This window comes from Eurypyga helias, unplaced genomic scaffold, assembly GCF_000690775.1.
Source record: "Eurypyga helias isolate BGI_N326 unplaced genomic scaffold, ASM69077v1 scaffold30416, whole genome shotgun sequence".
Taxonomy (NCBI): domain Eukaryota; kingdom Metazoa; phylum Chordata; class Aves; order Eurypygiformes; family Eurypygidae; genus Eurypyga; species Eurypyga helias.
The window spans coordinates 19,833-44,084 of record NW_010259126.1 but is presented as its reverse complement, the minus strand read 5'-3'; the positions used below and the strand labels follow the sequence as shown (position 1 = coordinate 44,084).

Genomic DNA, 24,252 nt, shown 5'->3' with positions numbered 1-24,252 from the left:
CGGGGAGATTCGAAAAGCAGCAAAGCGCGCAGGGACAGGCCTTCTGAAGTGCAGGGCCACTCAGACATGTCTTGCTTCTGAAAATTGTACTCTTTGTCCCTAATTTTAAGCTCCAAACAAGCCCCTACCTTCAAAAGCAAAGCAGCTACCCGTTTCTGTGAAACAAGCTGCATTATCCTCCCTGTCACACGCCACCCAGTGTAATTCTCCCCGTAACACACCATCCAGTGTCACAAGCTGAGAAAGCCAATTTCCTCTTCCCGCTGCTCCCAGGGGCTGTTAGGACACAGGTTTCTAAAACCCACAAAAATGTCTGCAAGGTCTCTTGAAGAAAATATAATCAGGTTGTAAATGAGTTACATGTATGTGTATATATCTCATTACACACTTACTGTCAAAAAAAGCTAATTTGTACCCGTACTAAGCGATGCTGCTACAGTGTGACAAAATCCAGCCACTTCTGGTCAAGCAGCTGCAGCTGCAAACTGTGCTTTCAAACTGCAGAAGGTACTTGCTGCATCTGATAAAAATGAATATTGATTCAAAATATTTGCAAAATTGACTTTGAAAGTGCAAATAAACTTTGCTTGTACAAAAGAAATAGACCTGAACTTTATAATCTCGTAGTAAAGCGTCACTCTCAAAAATCTGTGCCAGTCCATTGTTTGCTTTTCCAGTTCTCACGGGACTATACCAGCAGAAAAGTCAAAAGGTTGATTTATTGTAACGTTCCGAAATCTGAGAACATTCCAAAGGAAGGAGGATTCTGGTAGTGTTATTGTGGGAGCTCACATTTCCCATGCTGAAAAATCCATGGCAATGGTTTTGGTTTGGTTTTGCAGTAGGAGTATGTAACACAGAATGAAAGAGAGGGGCAGCAACAGCCAGGGAGTCAGGCTAAGGACAAAGACCGAGATTCCCAACCGACCCTGCATGGTCACACAGGCAGGATCACACGGGAGCCTGGGGTCACCCACGCGAGAAAGCAAACCCCTCTCACGCAGGCCAACTGAGTTCCTGTTTGCTTACATCGGGTGACATTTGCCCAAAGAATCTGGATGAATTACCGCTCCCAGCTCGCTTCCTGCCCCTACCTGTGTCCATCGGAGCGGTGCGTAATTACCTTCCACTTTCGTGTACGGCTTCCATTTGTAGTACCACCCCCGGAAGGGTTTGCTGTTGTACTCGGCACACTGCTGGGCACGGAAGTCCACGCTGTTCGCTGGACACGGCGGATGGTTGCAGAGCTGATAAACGCGACTGGAACCTTGGCAGAACTTCCCACCATACTGTGGCCTAAAAAGAACAAAGAAAAGAAACTTTTGCAAAACCTGCTTGTCGTGTGCCTGGCGCGTTACACGTGCATGAATGGAGAAACGAGATCAGAATCTCCACACGGGCCATTAATTTTCATGGTGCCCAGAGCCAAGGGAAGCAGTTGCCATGAAGTAGCTACTTGGCCCTGCAAACCCAGCAGAGACGTGCCCCTCTGGAGCTGAGTGGGTTTTCTCCCAGCTGTAAGCTTACGGGGCGGTAGCGTATGGGCCGGTTTCAGCCCTGTTGCAGAGCTGGTTTCAGTGCTGTGGCCCGGGAGTGAGTATGTGCCAAGAAGTGCCTGGCACAAGAAGAGTTAAGGAAGGACAACACAACACTGATCAAACATAAACATGAGGGATGGCATTCGGTTTGTCGTTGGCTCTGTAAACCATTTTGAAACAGTCAAAGGAAACAAGGCCTGTGCGTAGTTGTCCTGCTTGAGGACAACGCTGGAATTCATGGATAACTTTAAACGTGTCACATCCACTTCAGCAAACCTTCCCCGGGCATTTCCCTTAATTGTGGCCAGAAAGGAAAGAGCATATTCCATTCCTTTGCTAGTGTCTCATCAGAGCACGAGTTTTCAGCTGCTGGGTCGATGCACACGACTGCAAAGCAGTGTAAAACGTACAGCATGCCTTCTCGGAGCCAGTGAGGTCTCCCAGGCTGCTGAGAATGGATCCGCTCACTTCTGCACTCCGGATGGATCTAGGCAGGAGCTCACGGATGCGATTTCTGCCGTTCCACAGGGCGCAGATACACCTCTGCAAGTACTGAGCCAACACTTCAAAACACCACATTCTAAGAACTGTTTGTCGTATTATACAATTTCTTGAGTCAAGTGAGAGAAATGTAACAACGCTGCCCTTGCCTACACTTACACCATGATTTTTAAAAATTCGGGGATGCGCATACTTGGAAGAAGCTGTGATCTTCCAGTGGACAGCTTGCCCATGGTGCCCACAATTTAAAAAATTAGACTAACATAAAAGACACATGAGAACAATAATTATACATTGAATAACAACATTAATAATAGTCTTAAGATACAGTTCCAACAAGTGTTACCGGAGTTCTTTGCTTAAATCCCTAAACACACTGTTACAACTATTCCCCGTACCAGGTATCCCACGGAACATCCCTGAACATGCATCCGAGCGCAGCAGCACGGAGACACCCCGGTGCTGCATGGGTGAGAAAACCCAGGTGCTTTTTCTTTTTGATTTATTATAAATTTTAACCCTCCTGTGTCCAACCCTCTAACCAAGCTGGGACTTGGTTTTTATGTTCTGCATCAGCACCCATCTGCGTTGTCTGTGATCGCTGGTACAGGCACCGCACACAACAGGTGAAACCCACGGGGGTAGTTCAGGAGCCGTACCCAGAGCTGCCTGGGTGGGGTCACAAGGTCTGGCTTAAATTCCCGGAGGGAAAGGGAAGTGACCGGGTTGGATCTTGTCTGCAAGAGGAGACTTTCCCATACTAACAGGTAATGAGATTTGCAGAAGCAGCAGCCCGAATGCGTGTTCTTCACCTGACTTCAACCTCCTAACAAGATCTGTCACCTTTAAAATCACAGGAAACCTAGAAGTGCCTCTCAGTGTTCATAAATCTGAAAAAGTGACTGTTTATTTAAAACCCTCATTTTAGAACCCTGTCAGTGTTCCGAGATCCACACCCCTTGTCCTGGTCTCTCACAGAAATACATTTCATTCTCCTTGTTCTCAAAATTTTGCTATCCACAATGCTCTACCTAGCTTCTGAACAAAATAAACATTAGCTCCTACACAAATCTGGATTAGGAAAAGTGAAATAAATAGATCATGTATGAAATAACAGACATCTATCTACTGCAATACATAAACATCTGAAACGTATCTCAGAGGTTCACAAAGAAAGGAGTCATTATTCTTTGTTTATGTGTCGTTAGGGGGGTGAACAATGAACAGGGACTGGGTTATAAATCGTTCCATGTGCAGTAACACTGAAAATGGATAGTATCATTTTTCTAATGAGTCCACATTTATACAACAGTGCTGTGATGGGAACTACAGCTACCTGGGCGCCCGCGCACTGCTGTGTGGCTGGCTTATTTATAGTCCTGTCATTTCATCCCTCGAGCTCTGAGAGACAGATAGAGTATCTTCCCTTTGCTCTAACTGAGTTATCACTAATATAATAAAATTAAATTCAGTATAAACACGATCCAGTTCTGGTATCATGTCCTGCTTGGTTACACCAAGTCCTGCATCAGGTCTTACTTTAATTGCAACAGGGAGGCCACTCTGCGAGCTCGAAATACATCATCCTACAGTACCAGACACCCTGCGCGTTCCAGCGCTGCTGGTGAAGCCCAGGCGAAACCCTTATCCATTAAAACTCTGCACCAGACGAACATTCCTCTCACACAGGGCGACCATGGGCCAGCTCAGGAGTAAACACAAAAAACAAAGCCATACGTACAGATTTGGCAGGAAAAGAGGGACTGAAGTGGGAAGGCCAAGAGGTACATATGACATGTAATTGAGACCCTGCATCCTCTTGCTAAATAAAAGACACTACCCAAGTAATTTTGTTTATCAAAGTACACTGGGAAGCAACAGAAAAGGTTGAGAAAATGCTCTGCTATGGATCTGCAAAAACTGGCTTGGCTGAGTGAGGGTAATAAAGCCTACTTTAACTAACTCCCATTTTCCTATAACAGTATATGAAGCGTGGGTATTATTACTGCAGGGCTGCATAGTAGGTGTGAGGCTTCTTTACAGCCTCATATAAACTGTGTCATATTGTCTCTGGTTTTTATTACTGCAGTTTAAATGCTGTTTTTATTGTGAGCAATGAAGAATACATGTGTCTATGCCCGCGGAAGCTGTGTATGAAATAAAACAGTGAAACCCTCTTTTCCTGTATGTTGAAGTGAATGGAGTCCTTGGGAAAGATGCCGGTCAGGTAACGCTGCCCCTCAGCTTTGAAAGGGCACTGTAAGGAGAGTAGCGTTCAGAGGGGCGAGACGTTCACTAGAGGGAAATACCAGGGATGTTTCGGGAGCTAGCGTACAATTCTAGGGGTCAGCAACTTTACCCTGACCTCTGAAACAGATGAAGGGAAAGAACATGACAGATGCACAAGAACATCTGCCTACAACCATTTTGACACTGACTTTAAACATGTGTGGGTTATTACCATATGATCTCATCAGAAGACATTAGCTTCTAAGACCTTTTTCCTTTGCTCTGAGGTTATTAGGTGTGAATGCGGCTGTGTGTCGTTTCGTTACTTCTGTGGGTGTTTGGCAGACTAGTGTCACAACATAAACTGAGCAGGTTGGGCTGTGGATGTTCCAGTCCTCTAGCTGTGTTCAGACTGACACTACTTCTAGCAGCAGGACATATCTCTGTCTTCCAGCTACTGACTGGTCATAATGGGACAGGAAAGAAAGGTCTTAGAATTCCCTACAGAAATGGACTCCTACTCTAAAAACGTAAATAGTATAAAACCAATACCTTTCCATATCTATGTCTTACTTTGGATTATTGCAGTGTCTTTCTTGATACGTGACCCCACCTCCACAACTGCGAGTACACTCGGACCACTCGGACCAGGCTGACCATTGGCCGTTCACAGGCTTGGGTCCATGATCACCGTATTTGACACACTGTCCTCTTCGACACCACTGCCAAAAGAAGGCCAAAAACATCCCATCAGAGTTAGCGGTACCTAGTAGATGCAAAAAAGAAAAAACAGGCATTTAAAAGCTCCAGTGCTTAACCCCAATAAACACGAGGTCACCCACTGAACTCAAGGAGACAGTCCACAGCAGGACAAGGACTCCGAAGCAGGACACTGATCCACACGATGGTTTAGGTAAGTAATGTCCTAAAATTTGTCCAAGTTCTGAGTTGAAGATCTCGGAAGTAAAATTTTCAAAGCTGTTCTCTTGGAGAGCATCTGACTTACTCTCCCCCCAGCACTCCACATTAATTTACAGTCCTGTGCTGTCAGAACCTCAGAATCTCCCATGTAATTTAAAAGTAGCCTGACAAAATGCTGCTAAATTTTCTCCCTTTTATCATTCGATGATGAAATACTGTACAAAAAGTGAAACAGAACATTTGTCAGCAACTTGAAAATCAAACCAGTGTTCTGCTGGAACAAACACTGCAGCAAAAGAAGTACTCTGGGTACGTACAGGTGAGGGTACGTTGGAAGGTTCAGCTGAAACAAATACCCGTGCTCTTTCAGCAGTGACCACTGATGACACGTGCATGGCCTTAGCAAATATTACTAAATTAAAGAATGCTGATACCAGAGTGGAATTCGAAGCCTTGATCTAACTTCTGTCATAATTCAGGGGTTTTCACACTGATTTAGCTTTGCCAGATCCATCTCATGCAGAGCTCGCTGGGAGGGGCATCCTGCCCATCAGGCAGGTGCCACCGTGAGGAGCAGTCCTGACTGTGTCACGATGCCATCTCTTACAGAGCAATCAGGAAGTCCACGATGGCAAACCTCGGGGGATCTGGACAAAACTGGTTTTGACAGGAGCTGGTATTTGACCCAGCACAGTCTAATTGGGCTTGTTCAGCCTGGAGAAGAGAAGGCTCCGGGGAGACCATTGCAGCCTTCCAGTACCTGAAGGGGCTACAAGGAAGCTGGGGGGGACTTTTGACAAGGGCAGGGAGTGACAGGACAAGGGGTGGCGGGTTTAAACTGAAAACAGGGAGGTTTAGATGAGATATCAGGAAGAAATTCTTCCCGCAGAGGGTGGTGAAGCACTGGAACAGGTTGCCCAGAGAAGCTGTGGATGCCCCATCCCTGGGAGTGTCCAAGGCCAGGCTGGATGAGGCTTGGAGCAACCTGGTCTAGTGGAAGGTGTCCCTGCCCATGGCAGGGGGTGGCGCTGGGTGATCTTTTAGGTCCCTTCCCAAAGCAGTCTGTGATTCTATGATTCTAAAGCCAAGTGAGAACGACACTGCCCTGTTTATAAAACGACCTACCATACTTATACCGCAAGCTGTTCCCTCCGCGGCTGGCATGAACTTTGTCTCGCACCTGTGACCCACTCTGTGACACCAGAGAGATTTGCATATATCCTGAAAAGAAAAGGTACTCATGTTAGTGCTCATCATTCCCACTGCTTCCTGGTGTTTAGAAAGGGTCACACCTGCCTTTGCTACGTTAAAAGCCGCCCAAATATAACCGTTCTGATTCAGAACATCCCATGTTCAAGGTTCACGGCACGGCCAGATCCTTAGATTGCCTTCTTGCCCACGCACCAGTTCACTGCCTGCTTTTTAAAGCTGGTGTGTGTGACACTCTAATAGTAACAGGACAAAAACAGCATTGGAAAGTTCAAGGCTAAAATTTCATCATGTCTACGGGGACTACAATACTGTGAAGAGAGCAGATTTTTTAGAACACAGGAGATGCCTGGAAACCCAGCCTCTTCGCAGTGCTGGTCCCGCTGTTTATTCGCTGTAGGAGAAACGCAGCTGCCATCACCTGATAAATGCGGTTAGTCTAAAATAAATCAGAATACTCCAGGATAACAACAGGAGTAAGAGAAAAAAGACAGTACTTCTTTTCAGAACGAGTTCTTCAGATTATTTAACAAAATGTCTTCTCTGAAGAGATCAGCCAGGAGCGTAGCAGTCCCTAAAATAACGGGTTCATCTGAATTAATCTTTCAGCACAAAGTCAGGAGTGTAAGTCACGTTTTTATTGTTCTAAAACAACCTACACATCTTTTCCAGACTGTGCTGTCATTGCCTGAGTAAAACAAAACAAAGAAGCGTAGTCCTAACCCCACACCACTGCAAGTTTTGCTCAACACCCTACTGCCTGCGGGTTTCCCTTAGCGCAGCAGGCAAGGGCCCATGGGTCTCACGTAATCTACTGCACTCCTCCTGACTCCTGGAAAGAACACATTTCCTTTGGAAGTGCCCCTGGGATTGTTGGACTCCTCAAAAGAGGCCAGTACCTTCAAAGCAAGCGGCCAAGCAAGATAAGGCAGAGAAACAGCCCAGGCCCCTGAAGAACAAGCACTGGATCACTTGTACATTCAGGGTTCTGCTGTTTTTCCAATGGCATTTTAGCTTTCCAAAGGCATCTCCGTACGTACCTTTACAAAGCTGAGGTTGCACAGCTTTGCTTTCATTCCAAACTGCCATTTGCACTGGGTATCGGCGTCGTAGATCTGCCCTGGCAGTTTGTCAGGGTACTTGTACTGCCCCGCTTGCTTCGGTTCATCAACCAGGCAGGCAGCTTGAGCCGTGCTGTAATGAGAACGTGTGTTAATCACAACTGCCAACTTCACATGACAGCGTTTCCACTTGCTGCGCACCGGCACAAACACGTAACATGGTATGCAGTACCTGTAACTAGCTCTAGAGGTAGGGACTGATTGGAGAGTATCTGCCTGCAGGAGCCAAAAGATCCTGACATCCCGCTGGTAGCCTGGCCTGCAAACTTTTAAGGAAGTAGGAATTCCAGGCTTTAGGACTGTTGTGAAAGAATAATGTCAAATTCCTCTCCTCCCTTTGTTCCTGTGTAACCAGGAGCAAGGTGATCTAGTCTGCTTCTTCCCCTTAAATGGATTCCCAAAATCCGGAATCAGCCGGCAGCAGACACTGTCTCACTTCAGCACTGGGTTTGTGTGGGGTGACAGGCAGCAGGCTGCTGCAGCCTGTGCGCTTTGGGCTAGCCGTGTCCAGCTTGTGCCCCAAGGCACCCTACCGGTTTTCCTTCGTATATGCTCCAGAACCCATGTATACGTGCATTTATCTTCCAAGTTAAGCCTCTTGGACCATATTGTACGTTGGAGGGCTTTCTGACTTTCCAGTTAGCAATTTCCTTGTGTTTTCAGGAGGTGTGGCATCATTGCAGCAGAAAAAAAAAAATCACTGTCACCTTTCCTGGCCACTACTCTAAGACACAACCTTGGAAAGCAAGGATCAGATCCACACAACTGTCCTCGTGCACTCCGAGGAGCTAACAGTTGGAACGCCTGCACTGATCCGGGCCTCAGCGCCGCTTACACGCTCCTTCAAACCCACGTACAGCCTGCCCACGCGCGAATAACAGGATAAACGGGAAGTTGTACGGGGAAGGCCTTGCAATCCTGGCCAAGTTCAGCACAGGGCGAAAAGCGGTTCTTTAGAAGCATCACTGAGTCATGCCCACGTGCTGGAGAAATAATTGACATCTTTTTCTCACCCCGGAAACAGTATCTGATGTCCCTAATGTCCTTACTCGTGCCACGAGCTAGATCAAGAGAGAAACTCGGGAGAGAAAGGCCACTAATGCTCATTCACATTTTCTAACGACTTCGGTATCACTGCGTCTGCCCGTCCCGCTCAGTCTCTGACAAACCCAGCTGCCGAGAGCAGTGCCTGGGAGAGCGACACGCCAGCCATCGCCGCAGGCATGGAGGGTGAAAATCATTCCTTTGCGACGGGGCAGGACAAAACCACTCACGTGCCACTCCACCGTACGCCTCAGTGTGTGGGCTCCACCAGGACAGGGGTTTGAGCACACTGGAGGTGAAGTTCACACTTCAGTAATTTTTATGTCTGTTCAAGAGTTCAAGCCCAGTTCCTAAAGACACACTCCCTGGCACCAGCCCAGACTTACAGCTGACCCACCTGAGAAATTTGTTGAGATACTGCCTGCTGCATACAGACCACGAAAACACTCCATTGTTTCCTGTGAGTGTGGGAGACATAATATTACCCTCAGCTTTTCTACAAGGATTTCCTTCTCCATCATGAATCATACCAAAGCTGAAAAGAGAACCAGGGGTAAGAGTGAAAATCTGGATTAACCAGAAGCAAGGCACAATTTAGGGCAGAGGAAACGCTTTCTGGGTAACAGGCCTATGCTCGAAGTCCACAGGGGATGTGGAATTCATCCTTTTCCTTCCAAAGGGATGAAAACATACGCACCATGCAACTGACTATTATATGAAACAAGGTCCATTAACAGCACTGTCACCCCACACTTGTCTGATGAGAAAAGGGTAGTCAAGTCCCAAGAAAGACCCACAGTGGTGATGCCAGGAGCCCTGCCACGAGAGCTCATGGCAAGACACGAGCATGTGAGTACCAGAGCAGCAGTCTGTGCCTGCTTTAACCACTTCTCCTGCCTGAAGGAGAAATGTTTCGTGGTGAGATGGATGGAAGTCGTGGGTCTTATGTTCAGTCACACTTGCACTTGCCTATAACTCTGCAAGCTTAACACACGGATGCAGTCCAAGCCATTCTTAGCCTAGTGGTAACGCCTGCTAACAGGAATGGCGTGGAGATCAGAATCCAGGGAAACACCCGGGTTACACAGCTGTAAGAATGGAACATAACTGTCCTCCTGACAGGGGGAAAGGACTACATAGCTGCATTCAATCTGCAGGGAAAGAAGTGCGACTGCATGAACAGAATACAAAGTATAAACATTAAAATACAATTCCTTTTCTAATTTTGGCCACTGAATTGCTGTATTATCTCAAGCAAATCACTTTCTTTTCCTTGCCTTCGTTATACACTGTCATTTACTTTGTCTGGACTGTAACCTCTTCAGTGAGAATACTGTCTCTTACTGGGTGCTTTGCTCAGCCTGCAGCACCATGAGGCCCTGCCTTCAGTAGGAGAGGTGCTAAAATAATATAAAGAATAATAAGCAATAATGAAAACCACCTTAGAAATGATAGATTATGTGGAGTTTACAGTTATAATAAAGCCAAATTTCAGGGTTTTTCCTTTCACTGTTTTATATTTACTCACTGTGCAGGACATCTGTGCATTTCCATGTGTTCTGAATAGGAATCTCCTCATCTGTTACTTCAACATTGTAGTACGTTGGTGACTTTATGAATGTAATCCCTGCACGTGCAGGGAATATCTAATTCACTGCACTCGATCCTCTGCCGTTATAAATCACTGCAGGCTCATCAGAGTTACTGCATGTGTTGCCACCAGCTGAGGCTCCAGACTTGCTAAAATATATGTCTTTTTCTATAAATGGACAACAATGTCCCAACTGCGCGAGTGCTTTAGAATCCTTTATAAAATACTAACTTTGCTCATATGCAGCGCAGCCAAAGAATGCAGTTTATATACCCACTGACACAACGGCTCTGGACTCCCAAAGGAACTGTTAAGCTTTCAGGTAAAAACACAAACTACTTAGAGGAAACTACAGGAAAGTACAGCAACCGAAGCTACTCAGCAGGTCCCAGAGTGTGATCTGTATGTACACAACATCCTCCTGCTACCACACCCTCCGGTTAATATAGTCACAGGGCACCTCAGCACCTCCACAGCTGTCACAGCTGGTTTTTCTCCCTGGAGCCTCTGCATGACAGACACCGAATTCTGTTGTCTTACATCACACACCAGGTAGTCTCAGGAACATGAACAATTTATAGTAAAGACAATTTGTGTCTGGGGCTCATTTTTTCAGGAGATAAGAGTCATTTTATTAGACAGGAGTATGGAACTGTACCAAAAAAAAAGCTGAATAATATGAGAATCAAAGGCAGTGTTGAAAAAGAAAAAAAACATTTATCAAATTCCAAGCATAACCTCTCAAAGCAAATAAGAAAATAAACAGGAACAAATGCCACTAAGAGGCTAAAGGGGATAATTCTTGAAAAATAAGCTATGGGGCTGCTTCTCTCCTAATACTGATCGGAGGGCATTAAGAATGTACTGAGGTCAGGGAAATCGCATTACTGTGACAGAAGGATCAAACAATATACATTTTACATATTTGGTCCCATGGAAAGCATTGGCACAATTCCCACGGGCTTCACTGGTAGCTGGATTATTCTTTAATTCCTTGTTTCCCTTCAGATGTACAGAAACCTGTGAAAGGGTCACTCATGTAGACATTAGGTCATAGTATGGACTGTAGAGCATATTTGCACAGTGAAAACTACATAGTCCAGATGCAGTCACGCAGAATCCGAAGGATTCATGCCTTGACCAAACAGCAGAATACAGTACCACTGCTTTTCACAGATACTCTGTGCAGTAATGCTGCTGCAGAAAATAAAGCTCCTATGCCGTGGTTTATCTCACCCTTGAGGAAAATCAGTCTTATTACCATAGAAATCAAATGGAAATCCGATGGATATAGGCACAGAAACCACCACAAATGCTGGTTTTAGCCAAATTGCGCATCAAATAGGTAGAGAGAACGAAGGACAGGTTGAATGGAAGGAATGGCTCCCAGATCCTATGAAACACTGGGTCTTCTGGGAAAGGGACCTCTAAGAGACTCGGAGAGATCATGTCTCCACACTGTAAGCCGCAGTGTCCTTTCTCTTTTTAGAGCAGCCACACTGAGGCTAGAAGCAATTTGTCTACCACCACATGGTAGCAGTGTGGGAAGCTTGTGGATTATTGTTGTCAGCTTTTACTGTTTGTTCTGGGTATCACCTGGAATGTATAAAAGCTCAAAACATAAAACCAGAAGGAGAGCACGCTGGGCAGCTGAGTCACCATTTCACACTGAAGGACACACCTCTGAGTCTTGAATCTGTTTGGCCTAAAGTTGCCTACAGCTTCCCGTGAAATCAGTTGTGAGGTACCGGTATCAGAATAAGGCCCCTCCACCTCTGGCACCAAATCGATCCAAATCCCATGGGGGTTGTTTTTATGATTGTTGAAGAGATGATATTTAATAAGGGCAGCGCATGGACGGGATGCGCTCTACAGTCAGATCATCATACAGCTCTCCAGAAATGATCCCTATTTGACTCGTGCTGTTTCCGTTCACTTACAGTGGGTTTGTAGAAGGAGCATGTAAGACTCACGAAACTTACTTGTGTCCCGACTCGTGAGCAATTGTAAAAGCCAGTCCAAGGCCTGTATCTTCATTAATGGTGCAGCTACGGTACTTGCTGCACATGCCACTGATAGGTGCAAATCCTGAAGGAAGGAAGCAGTAAAAGAGCTTGTTCCTCTACAAAATTCCAAATGCACCACATATCATCTGCACAGGTCCTAATGACCCAGTCTGTTGTGGTGCATGAAGATCTACGTCATCAGGTTTATCACGGAAGAGTTACAGCAGAATTCTGTTTGACAATGAAGGGACTCCTGTGTAAGCTGTAATTTAAACCTAACCTCCCAAAATACACTTTACTTGTAAGGAGTATTCTTTCCTGTCCCCCATGCCTTTACTGGTCCCAAATTGGGGAGGAATCCCATCAAAAAGGACAAGTAGTCACAATAAGAAAAAAAATAGAGTGGCTCAGAAATATTCTCAGAATCAAATATATTCCTCAAAGCATTGCAGTCCAAAAGGATGTCTTCAGAGAGCCCATTATGCCACTTTCCCTGGGGCAACGATATCAGTAATACTCTCTTTCTTCTAGATACCTCAAAGACAAATGTGTAAAAATAACACTGTTCCTTCCTCTTTAAGGCGGCTAGTATTACGTGCAAAAATATACTTCTTTATTTTAAACCATTTCTATCGATCAAGATGCTGCTGCTCCCACCCACGAGTTTCTCAGAACGCGCTTTCGTATCATACCTAAGGTGTCGCAGGGCTCGTTTTTCCAGGAGCAGATATCAAAGCCCGTGAGCAAGATGGCATGGTCATGGCGCTTCCCGTTCTTCCCAGCCAGAGCAGACTGCCACTGACAAAAGCTGTTCAGTGACTGGTCCGCATGGTGGTTAATCAGCAATCCACCCTGTAGGACAGAAATAAGGTGCTTCCATCAGTACTTGATGAAGGTGATTGAAAGAGTAAGAGCTGGTTAGGGAAAAGGGAACGGCTTTTTCCTATTTGTTCTCCAGAAGCTTACATTTTCCATGTAAACTGCCTGTGCTGACCGACTCAGCTGATGGGTGAATCTGTGACCATCATAAAGTAAGACTGCAGCTCACCCCAGACACCAAGATATTTATGAAGTCAGGGTACAAATGTATTTGAGACCTGATAAACCTGAACACTAAACTATTTCAACCTCGTGATTAAAATGCCTGGAGATTTCTGTGGAGGAAAAGTGTGATCCAAGTAGATCAACCCATTACCAATTTATTTTCATCAAGAGAGATTTTGTCTCCTTTTGCCTCAGCACCCTTGACAAAAGAACTGGCTCCACTCCCACCCTTTGTTACATGCTAACTTCAGCTTGGGAATTTTGGCTCCTTGCCCCTTCTGATCATCACATCTTGGAGAGCCCAGTTCAAAATATTTTTCTTTACTTAAATACATCCTAAGAAGATTTCTCATTCCAGCCATCACTCTTCAAGAAAATGCTGGAAATGGTTAGGTTTTTCTTACTGGGAGCATGTCAATGTTTCTGCAGAATATTTATATGAAATGAAGGTTTTACTATCAAAACCCAAGACAAGTGAAATGCAGAAAGTTTGATTTTGGAGGGTTTTGTGATTTTAATCTTCTTCTCACACTTTCTGTCTTAAGAATCCTCTACTGAAAGTCCGTGTACGTAGCGTGGGAACACCCACCGCTCCCTGTGAACAGCAGCAGATGACGTGTACCACACGAGAAGTCTGACGCGACTTACCGGCTCTTGCTCCAAAAGAAGAAGGCTCACAACGATAATGTTTATGTCACTTCCAATTGTTCCATCTTTAAACAGACTGGAAACCTGCAACGATTATTGAAGAGAAAGTATCATCTACACGTTGTTTTTTTTAACAGACTAAACATACGTCCTGAGTTACTGCACTGGGCTTCCGTTTTCAGTACAGATTAATGCAGCTGTGTACCTTGTAGGATCAATCTAAAAGAGCTTAATGCTGAAGAATTATGTCCCAAACCACCACATGTATTCAGAAAACTTGAAAACCTTCTGTTGATTGCAATGGGCTTTGTTCTGTCCTCGCTCTCCTGGATCGAAGTTCAAGTTTTGCAGTACAAAACTACAGAGCAAAGCCACAAAGGAAAATATAGTTCTAGTTAAAGGCTGGGGTTTTTTATCCTACAGTCCTGCTGCCAGAAGTGTGATAATCTAGGGATGTAGTTTTCAAGAGCTTTTTGATGTAAGTAACACATTAGACGAGGCTTGAAGAAAGGCGTGTGTAAGGTGCTCCTGCTGCGTTGGGTCCCAGTGGCTAAGGAAAGATCCTTCTCTGACATAACAATACTCCTCAGGGAAAACATGCTTCAGTTACACCACATCTTACCATATTCATAACTGTTAAGATGTATGTTGTTACGTTTTCCTTGCCATGTTTCTCCAACATTTTTTTATCTGCCACAACAAGGGTTTCCACATTTAGGCTTCCGTTTTTCTGAATTTTAGCGGATGACCTTTTGAACCTTGTGGAAGTCCCGTATTCATCCGAGCGAACGTACGACTCTTCTGTGGGCGGCTTAGGTGCATCTAAGAGGAAATAAAACTCACTTTTGGAAAGGGTTCAGGTCACCCATGAGCAGTTTCATCAGGACATGAAGTATCGCAGGTTTAGAGTCTTAGATTATTTTTACAGCATGTGATTTAATACTTATGGCTAAGTGCTTGTACATTTATTAAAGAACACCCAATTCATTCCTGAGGGAAGGATGGCTACGGGGAGAGAAGGAAATGGGAGAACCACATTCATATGCAATAAGGGGTTTAAAATAAGGAATTAATCTAGTAAAATGGGAGCATCTGTGGCAAAAAACACACACAGCATTTTTAACAAAATATCTACATTTCTCTGCCTTTTGATAACTTCCTGAGATGTTTGGCATGTGCTACTTACACAGCAGTTGGTAAAAATCTCCCCTCCACAACAGATGTCCACCGTCAGTACAGACAGCAGACACATGCCTGCCATGCACATGTGCCACTGAGGCTGTTCCTACTGGGAACACATTTGTTGAGTGTAGGGAAATGTCAGGCAAGGAGGGCTTGACAGCAGGATGTGCACATCCAGCCCGCACCCCCCAGTGCCAGGGTGCACTCTGTCCCTCTCTGCCCGCGCGGGTACGCTTAGGGAACAGTCCCCACTCCTATAGACATCGATACCCTACATCCTAGAACGCTCCTCTCTCATAGCCGCTCTCGCCTAAACCCACACTGCCTCTGCATCAAGAGTTAGCTCGCAGGCCACTTTAGCATACCCTCTGGGTAACAATAGGATTTTTTTGGACACAGGATGTAACATGACACAAGTGAGGGAGCCTCAGGTGATTATAAAAATCCTGCCTGTGCCTCATCAGAAAGTTATTCCAATGACAGAGCTAAACCAGACGCTACTTCCTTCCATGCCAAACTGGGGAATCAAGCTTACCACAGGTTGCACAACAGTGGTCTGCTTTCAAGAGCTCACTCACTCTAACGACCTTTCACACTGCAAGGGACTGCGCTGCTAACATCTTAAAATGTATTGCTCCTTACAAGGGGCTGTTCTTCACCAGCTCAAAGAACTTGTCTCTTCTGCAACCAAAACACCAAGACACGCCTCACCAGGAGTGTGCAGTTCAAGGCACATGAGTTCTCATGTCTCACTGTGAAGGCAATACAACTCCAGGTCATAAATCCACGAGCAGAGGAGTTCTATCCCGAGGCAACTTCACCGCTGCTAATACAGCCTAAGCAGCAGCAAAGTTTCAAGCATGACTTATGGACCACTGTCCAGTCAATTCCCACGATCTAAAAGATTGTAAAGAAGAGTTTGAAAGATGATTAACTGGCTTCTCTAGTGCTTACAAATTGCCAGCATACGTCATTTTGAAAGATGGTGAGTGGGACAAGCTACTTTTACGACAGTGAAAGGGGCAGAGTGCTCTTCCCTCCTACTGTTGAGCAAGCTTGGAGTCACTCTGAGGCTGGGGTAAATTAACCCTGCGTAGGCAGCATTGACAGCAGAGGATTGCCTTCCCAATGCCTCTGTTCAGTCAAGCTGAAATTTTCTGTGCCAGGTGACCAGGCTGGATTTTACTCATAAAAGGGGTGTTGTCTTTACTGGAGTGGTATGTTTGTCTTCTACGTCCTGTATTTGCCCCAATTAAAGGATCGCACACGATTTTATCTGTAGGACTGCATTCAGGCAGTGAACATGAAGTTGGGTTGTTCTATAGATTAACCAAAGCTGGGTATGGAAATAGGCTGTTATTTTCTAGAACAACTCCTTTCTTTCTCCCAAAGCTACAGGTATGTGCTGCGGGAAGTGGAAGACTGAAAGATGTGAAAAGAAAGAGTTGCATGGTTAAGGTAATTAAATGCAATCTTGCTTAATCGTATTCTAACAGTGTGTCTGACACTGAGTTCCTTTGCAATGATCACTTGTACTAAACTCGTCACAGTTGGATGCTAATTGCATGTTCTTCACATCACATAAACCCAGCTTGAGCATGCAGATAAGAACTTGTAGTTGTAACTGAAACTACTGAATACAGAGATACACCGAGACAATTACCGGAGTGTATATTTTGATAAGTCTTATAAAGAAAATTGATTCGATATCCAAAAGCAATGGTTATTTTCGACCTCCCTTGTGTCTGTGAGTCCCATCTGTAAGACAGGAATAACGATAACATCTTCCCACAGGTGGTTACGAAATACACTGCCCAAAACAGACGCACTTATTCCAGGGATAAGCACGGTGTAAGTGCTCACGGGGACGTGAGCAATTCTGCACTCACAGAGGCAGTCACAGGGGGTACACAGCAGACACCGAAGAGCAGATGAGCTAACGTAGCCCCCCGGCCCTCTGCGCTGGAGCAGGCAGCAGGAAAACCAGACAGGAGGGAAAGGGAATATGTACTGCGGGAGTTTCGAACTACATTGCGATGCAAATGATTACAGGTTGAATCGTAGGCTTGCGCACCTGGCATTTGAGGTCTAGCTTTCAAATCTAGGGAGAGGGATTTTTGAAGAAGCAGTCAACTTTTAATAAGCAGTTTTCAGGCCTCAAACAGGCCTCGGCCTCAGCCAGCCACCTTTTCCACTACCTCCTTTCCCATTCCTTCCCTTCAGTTTGTTTTTCTCTTTCTTCCTTAAATCCTTTTGGAAAAGGAACCTGCTCATTTTCTCAGAAGTCTAGTAGGAAGTTGGAGGAATATAACTGGACTGAGACAGTGATTTCAATACTGTGTGAATCCTGGAGACCCTCATTAAGAAACTCAGCTCAGAAGCAGCTCAGTTTTCAAAAAGAATCAACTGCATGCTGTAAGCACAGATATAGGGTCCAAGGGGGCTCTAAAATGTTCTGCAATTTGAGGGCCTAATGAAGGACTCAGAATAGACCTTGGCAGGATAGTGTATTCCAAAATTGCTTTTTAAGAAGTGGCTCCAAAACCTTGTTTAAACAATTTACATGGGAGGCTCTTTTTGAAGATCTCAGTTGCTGAAAAATTCACTATCAGATGGTGAGTTCTGAAAGACTTATTCTCTGTCCACTCAGAAATCAGTGATTTGGAAGACACTTTCTCCATCTTCAAGCCTAATTAGTTATCTATCCCCAAACTAAGGAAGAGCAGTTCAGGGACTTGGCATCTGTCACTGAGCAAAGGCAGAGATCTAAACCAGAACTGCTTACCGAAAACAAGGTCAAAAAAATCAGGCAAATTCTCTACCTTTTAATCTAGGAAGAGAATAAGAGAACTAAGCAGTGATTCTGATGGCATAATAAAACAGATGATGACACCAATTTGAAGAAATAATCCAGTTTCTCATATCTATTCCACGTTATAAATGTATCATTTAAAAACACCCTGTCCCCATCACAGAGGTGACTACGCCCCACAGTCTCTAAGAGCCACTACCTCAAACAAGGAGAGGAAGTTTCCTTACATACATTTCTTGCGCTGTCCACAAAAATGTTGCTTTTGAAACCTTCCGTGGTGGTAACCATTCGCTGGAGCATGATCCTTGTGGGAAGTGTGAATCCTGTGATGACCGAAAGAAAAGGATTTGGGGTTGGACTCTACTGTGTACCGGTGCACCTTCTCTTCAGCAGTTCGCTTATACAGGACATGAGGATGGTGCCCAGCAGGTGACGTGTAGTTGTGCTCCTGCGCTAGCTGCTGAGGTAATGGAGATATGAGGAACTCCATCTTCCGTGTCCTTATCAAACCTGACTGAAAAAGAAACACGGCCACAGATGAGAGAAAGGACTGTCAAGGTTCACAGTCAGAACATGCAGCTCCTTCAGTGATCTCCCTTCAGAGCCCAGAACGAACCGTGCTCCTCTAAATTAGATTCACTCAGGAAAAACCTGGATAGTTTTCCCAGCTAAAGCAGGCATTGTTTCCCTTTGGAGATGACCAGGTTTCACATCTGGTAACACACAAAACAAGAATGCTGTGGGACTGGCAGCATAGCACCTTCACACAGTACCGTGAATAATGTCATATGCAACAGCCACCCACTCTTCACAGTGCAGATTGGTCTGCATGTGCTTGCGTGCAGGATACTCAGTCTCACATAAAAATTAATTGGTCTTGATAAATGCAACTTCTAATAAATGTATACGTTAGTAAAACAAAATATTTGAATTCAGATTCAGGGGTTTTTCAGACCAAAGTATTAGCAGACAGGAATCCCAGACTTAAGGTTGCTCTAGGTAGAAACATAATCACTTATGGTACAAGGTTGGAGCATCTGAACATTTTAGTACTATCATTCAGTAATCGACTCCCTGCAATTAACCATCGTTAAGGCAGTTTGAAACATATGCCCTCCTACAGGGAAAACTGATCAGTGAAAGCAAGCATCTGATTGTTTCCCTTCTTGGATCCCTGAAAGACAGACCTAAGTATGGGAAAACTACACTGTATTTTTCACATAGTATCTGTGCATAAAACTGCACATGTAATGAAGTGTTTCCAGGAACAGGGCCAGGGAAGTGTGGGTGGCACTGAGGAAGTATTTCCATGCAGCTCATTAATCAGTTATGATTTTATTTCGTTCCTTGGGTTTGTAAAACATGTTGTAATAAACACTCCCTTTTACCAAGTCAAACCCCAAGAAGTTGTTTCATCAGGTAATTCTATTACATTATATACGTAACACTAGATACAGATTTTTGTTTCGGATCAGTGAGGCTCTACCATGTGCCAACAACCTCCTGCCAAAATTGACATCCCACGAGGACTACATATCTCATGCTTCAGGAAAATATGTGCAGACAAACAAATGTCAATTGCAAACCATCCTGCCCAACATCCTAAGTCCTCCCAGATCATGATCCCCCCTCCTTCCTCAAAAAGTATTCTTTGGAAATGCACATATTAGACATGGATCACCTATTCCCCTCTGAAATGGATGCTTTTCTTTAGCCTACCCTCCTAGGACCAGAATACCAAGGGTATCAGAAGGAGAGCAGTCTGAATGCCTAACGTAAGCATTGTATTTCCTAAGGATTTGTGGAATTTTCTGTACTTTCAAACTGTTTCCCATGAGGAAAACACAACAGAAAATGAAAAGCAAGAGAAAATAGGAAGTTACATAGGAAATCTTCACAGCTTTACATGAAAACAACATAGAAGATATTAGGATTACCAATTTCCCCCTGCTCCTTTCTTTAACGTGAATTCATAATCACGTACCTCAGTCTATATCTACTCAACATTGTAAATGAAGGTTAAAATTGCCTCTGTCAGTAACAGGCAGGCTTTAAATAATGGACAAGAATGTCACTTGCCTGCTCACTGCAGTAAGATGGCAAATCTCAGATGTCAGATCACATTTGGTCATGACAAACTACTTTCCCGTAGGGAAGAAGACTAATATTTTAATCCTTATGATGTGTGTCATCACACAATTTAGAAGTGGTTTGAGAGGCAATCTTCATCTACTGGAGTGCATTGATAACTCGGCACTGCTAAACTATTTTTTTTTCAGCTGGAAAACAGAAATGTAGTGAATCTGGTTTTTATTTCCCTGTTTTAAAGGTTTCCACATCTGAAATTATTCCTGTAGGATCCATTTTGTTAATGATTCAAACCATATGGAACAAAGGGGTTTCTACATCTTTCTGTAAGAAACTGCCCCTGATGCACACCAAGTTTCAGCCCCAAACGTAATTTCTATATTTAACATAATGGTGGATTGAGAATTTGGGGCGGGGGAGGGAGGAAGGCGAACTGGATTCTGGGCCCTGCATTGCTACACCTTTACACAGGCTGTAGCTGACTGAGTGCCTTACACACATGTTCCCTTTTTCCCAGCAGAAATGACCCTAAATCTCCAGTATGATTTCTCTCCTTCGGGTTTTACATCAGACAAACTGAAAAACGTTGTGTGAATGAAAGGTACCTTCTTCCTTGATAACATCTAGTTCTATGAAGTTGTCAGGAAGAAAGTGGTCTGCACACTCATTCAACCAGACTGCTGAATCCAGGGGTGGGATGGTTTTAAGGACTCGTATTAAAGAAATCTCTTCGGTAACCCCAGTGTAAGGCTGAGAATGCTGACCCGGCTTCTGACAGAGATGCAGTCCTGTGGGTCGCTGCACGGGGGCAGCTGGGCAGTAACTGCCAGACACTTCTCTTGTAGGTGTTTGAATTTTCACCTTAGGTAAAGCAGAGTGGCCTATGGCTATGGGCATGTTGGCTGGGAACAATGCCAGCCGAGAAATGCCAGAGCACAGAGGCAGGACGAAGCGCAGGATCATCTTTTCTAACTTTATGCTGCCAAGAAATTCCAGATTTGGGCTAGCCTGAACTCCTGGGCACCGTAAGCGTTAATTTTTTTTTCTGGGAATTTCTTCTACAAATACAGGAAGCATCTCTCTAATTGTGACTTAGACACAGTATGTTTATCCAGCTCAAATACCTCAGTAGATGAACAAATACTGTCAAAACTGTCATGGAAATTTATGCATTAGGCTTCCCACTGCCAGCGTAACTTTAAGTATTATACATATGATTTTCCTTGAATCAGAACTTGGTCACATCTTTCCACTAACTTCCATGGGTTTGGGACCCAACAAGGAGAGGGTCAGATAGGTCAAAACTCCACTTTTTTTTCAGATTCTCTGCAATTATAACACCATGAGAGGAAGCATGAAGACAAAATCTAACATTCTTACCAAGTCTAGACAACACAGCATGAAAAAGACCAGGGGCTCCTGTCTACTCCCTCTCTCTCCCACTGTGGCTATCACTAATAATAGCAGTAATTGTGAGAATATGGTGGGAAGGAAAACCCAAGAGATTGCTCAGTTGGAATTTGCTGTTCTCTCGTTGTTCCCTCACAACACATACTTGCTATCCTTCTGTAAGGGATGTTCATGCCATTGGAACGTAAATGGAAAGACATATGTTGATCTGTGTGGTTAGCAGATAATTCTGCACCAATAAATTGGAGAAACTCGCAGTTTGTTTGCAGGGAAGTTGAGAAGAGATGAGAAGGCAACATTCCTCCTGCGTGCTGCTTGTTATGAAATGTTTGCTAAGCTCTCGGCTAAAGATCCAATCTGTCTTTGTGAATTCTTCAGTAGCAGGGTGTTATCACCAAGGTAAGGCACCTGTTCTGTTTTCCTAGTGTGTTTCAAGTGGAAGAATCTCAAAATAAAATTGGAAAGGGAAATGATGCTAAAATATCTGTTTCAAGATTTTTTGTAATTGAAGTGAGATTATAAACTGCAAATTAAGGAGAATTTTTTTAACCACTGAACGTTCAACTTAGCTATACAAAACCAGTAAATCTTCCCACTGATTTTAGACCCCCATGGAATGGTTTTGAGAGTCACACACTAACATACCTGTTTCTACCAGGTCTCATTGGCCTCTTACTGGAACAGCACAAAGGCTGCTCCCATTTGTCTCCCCGTGTTCTGGGCCCCAAGCGAAGCCTTTGGCCATTTACCAGCCTGTACACCTAACGCATTTTGACGTTTCAGCATCTCCAGAAAACCAATCCTCCACAAAAATCCCAGCGGTGACAGTGAGTGAAGGATTCTCAGAACTTCTATTTCTTCCCCATCCTTTAACAAAGGTGAGTTCAGAGTCAGCAGACGAACCCTTGCTCTAAACCAGAAGAGCCGCATGTCTCTGGGTTCTCTATTTGCATACAAGGCATTTTCATTACATCCTAATTAAATTAAAGGCAACAGCTTAGCCTTATGCACATTAAAGATACAGGCATTTCCTAAAACAGATGCAAATAATGAGGTAAGAATCACAATGAAGTGAAACTGAGAATTAAAACAGATGAATAAATGAACTGTGATGTCTCTGCTAAACATAACTCCTTAATACTGACTGACGCAGAGTTAAATTAGATTGTACGAAGACAGGAGTATCTCAGCTAAAAAAGGGCTTAATAGTTTGCCATGTCAAACTGAGAGCAGCTAAAACAGCAGCCAGAGAAATCACTGAAGTCTCCACCATTAGATGGGTGTGCACGCACTCAAGTTAAAGTCTCTCAAAAGGCAGAGTTAAATGCAGTTTCACACCCATTAAAATATTTCCAAATATTCATGCAAAGTTTTAAAAGACTTGACAAAAGGCCAACTGAAACTGGCACAAAGATCTCCACAGACTTCAGTGGACATTGATCCAAGACTTCTACTGTGTTATTTCCCAACTGTTCAGCTCCTAAAAAGCGCAAATCATTGATTCAAACATATCTTAACAAGAGTTACGGCACGTAGAGTACAGAGACATAAAGTAGAGCTTTTAGTTCTTCCTAAAACAAATGAAGATGTAAATTAAGAACTTTCTTGAAATATAAAGAATAAGAACAGATGACCTAAGAGCTATGGTTGTTGGTTCTTTAAAAGGATCTGAGGCCAAAGATGCTGTACATCTAGTATTCACATCACAGCACTGTCACGTCACACTACATCGGTGCCTTTTCCTATTCACTTTGCACTGAAAAGTCATGAAATGATCTTAGATACAGTTCATTTTAATCAAAGTCAAATTCTTGGTTTCTGCCCTGATGCTCTGCTATGCCCCAAACACTCTGGTACCACTGGGGAAACACAAAAGCCCTCCCTCTGCCACCGAAGAATTCCCAGGCTGGAGGAGAGTCCCCTCGCCCAGATGCCCCACCTGTGGGCTTTGTCTGCCAGAGCGCTCCCCGTGCTGGAACGAGCATCCCAGAAGCAGAGAGAGTGTAACAGAGATCCAGAGGAAAGGAAGCTATTCCCACAATGTGGAGCTACCTGACAACAGCCAGAAGTTGCCTCTGGGCCCAGAGTGGCCTCCAGAATTGGCCACATGTCAGTTTTCAAATACCAACCCGCTGCAGCATGTGCTGGAAGGGAGAGGTCTCCCCAGAAGTCCTGTACCCCTGTGGAGATTCCACCACAGGCTGACAGAGCAATGAGACCCTTCCCTCAGGTTTCGTAAGCAGGTAATGGCAATGCCTTCACGAAGCACAGAAATTATCTTCCCACCCACGATCAGTCCCCCGTTCCTTCCGCACCCGCCCCACGGCGGCTGGTGCCAGGCCAGCTCCCACCAGAAGCAGTGTAGCTGCTAAGAGACCGGGTCATTAGCTCGAGCACAGCGTAGCATTTATGCGTCTATGGGGTATTTTGTAACACCCCACTCGCGGCCAGCAGCTCGGAGGACAGCGACAGTGACTCTGGAGAAAGCGTGTGGAGATGGCACTGCCCTGTGCGTATCCCGGCCCGACACAACGACCCGTCGAGACAGCAGGAAGAGTGCCAGCCCTTTAGAATGGGGTTTGGGTCAAGCGTTGAAAAGGGGGAAACATTGTTTTCTCACACATGCGAAGGATTCCCAGGAAGAATAAAGCCCTGTTAAGTTTGCCAACATTCATCTTACAGATTCCTCTTTCCTCCGAAGCAACCAACACTAGTACAAGGCTGGAGAAAGCACCCCTGCATCATGGAAGCAGTCAAAATAAATTACAGCTTCATAGAGAACGTGTAACGAAGTACACTCACCCCTTGGGATGGGTTAAGTTGGTAGTCTAAAAAATACATGGGACTCTAACCTCACTGCAAGTCATAAGCAAAACTACTTCCAAGAGTTACAGCCAGCAGAGTAGTA

The 24,252-nt window shown here is 44.6% G+C and overlaps 1 protein-coding gene across 1 annotated transcript in view; it reads right to left on the bottom strand.

The window, feature by feature from the left end:
- ADAMTS18 (ADAM metallopeptidase with thrombospondin type 1 motif, 18) overlaps positions 1-24,252 on the bottom strand; it is a gene marked incomplete at its 5' end in the record, with an annotated part of 68,053 nt that overhangs the window by 24,107 nt on the left and 19,694 nt on the right. Inside the window, 10 exons of the mRNA XM_010154590.1 lie at positions 1,124-1,296; positions 4,842-4,990; positions 6,315-6,410; positions 7,439-7,592; positions 8,961-9,098; positions 12,137-12,242; positions 12,853-13,012; positions 13,853-13,936; positions 14,475-14,674; positions 18,078-18,360. Coding sequence (XP_010152892.1) covers positions 1,124-1,296; positions 4,842-4,990; positions 6,315-6,410; positions 7,439-7,592; positions 8,961-9,098; positions 12,137-12,242; positions 12,853-13,012; positions 13,853-13,936; positions 14,475-14,674; positions 18,078-18,360 — 1,543 coding nt within the window. The remainder of the gene's footprint in view (positions 1-1,123; positions 1,297-4,841; positions 4,991-6,314; positions 6,411-7,438; positions 7,593-8,960; positions 9,099-12,136; positions 12,243-12,852; positions 13,013-13,852; positions 13,937-14,474; positions 14,675-18,077; positions 18,361-24,252) is intronic.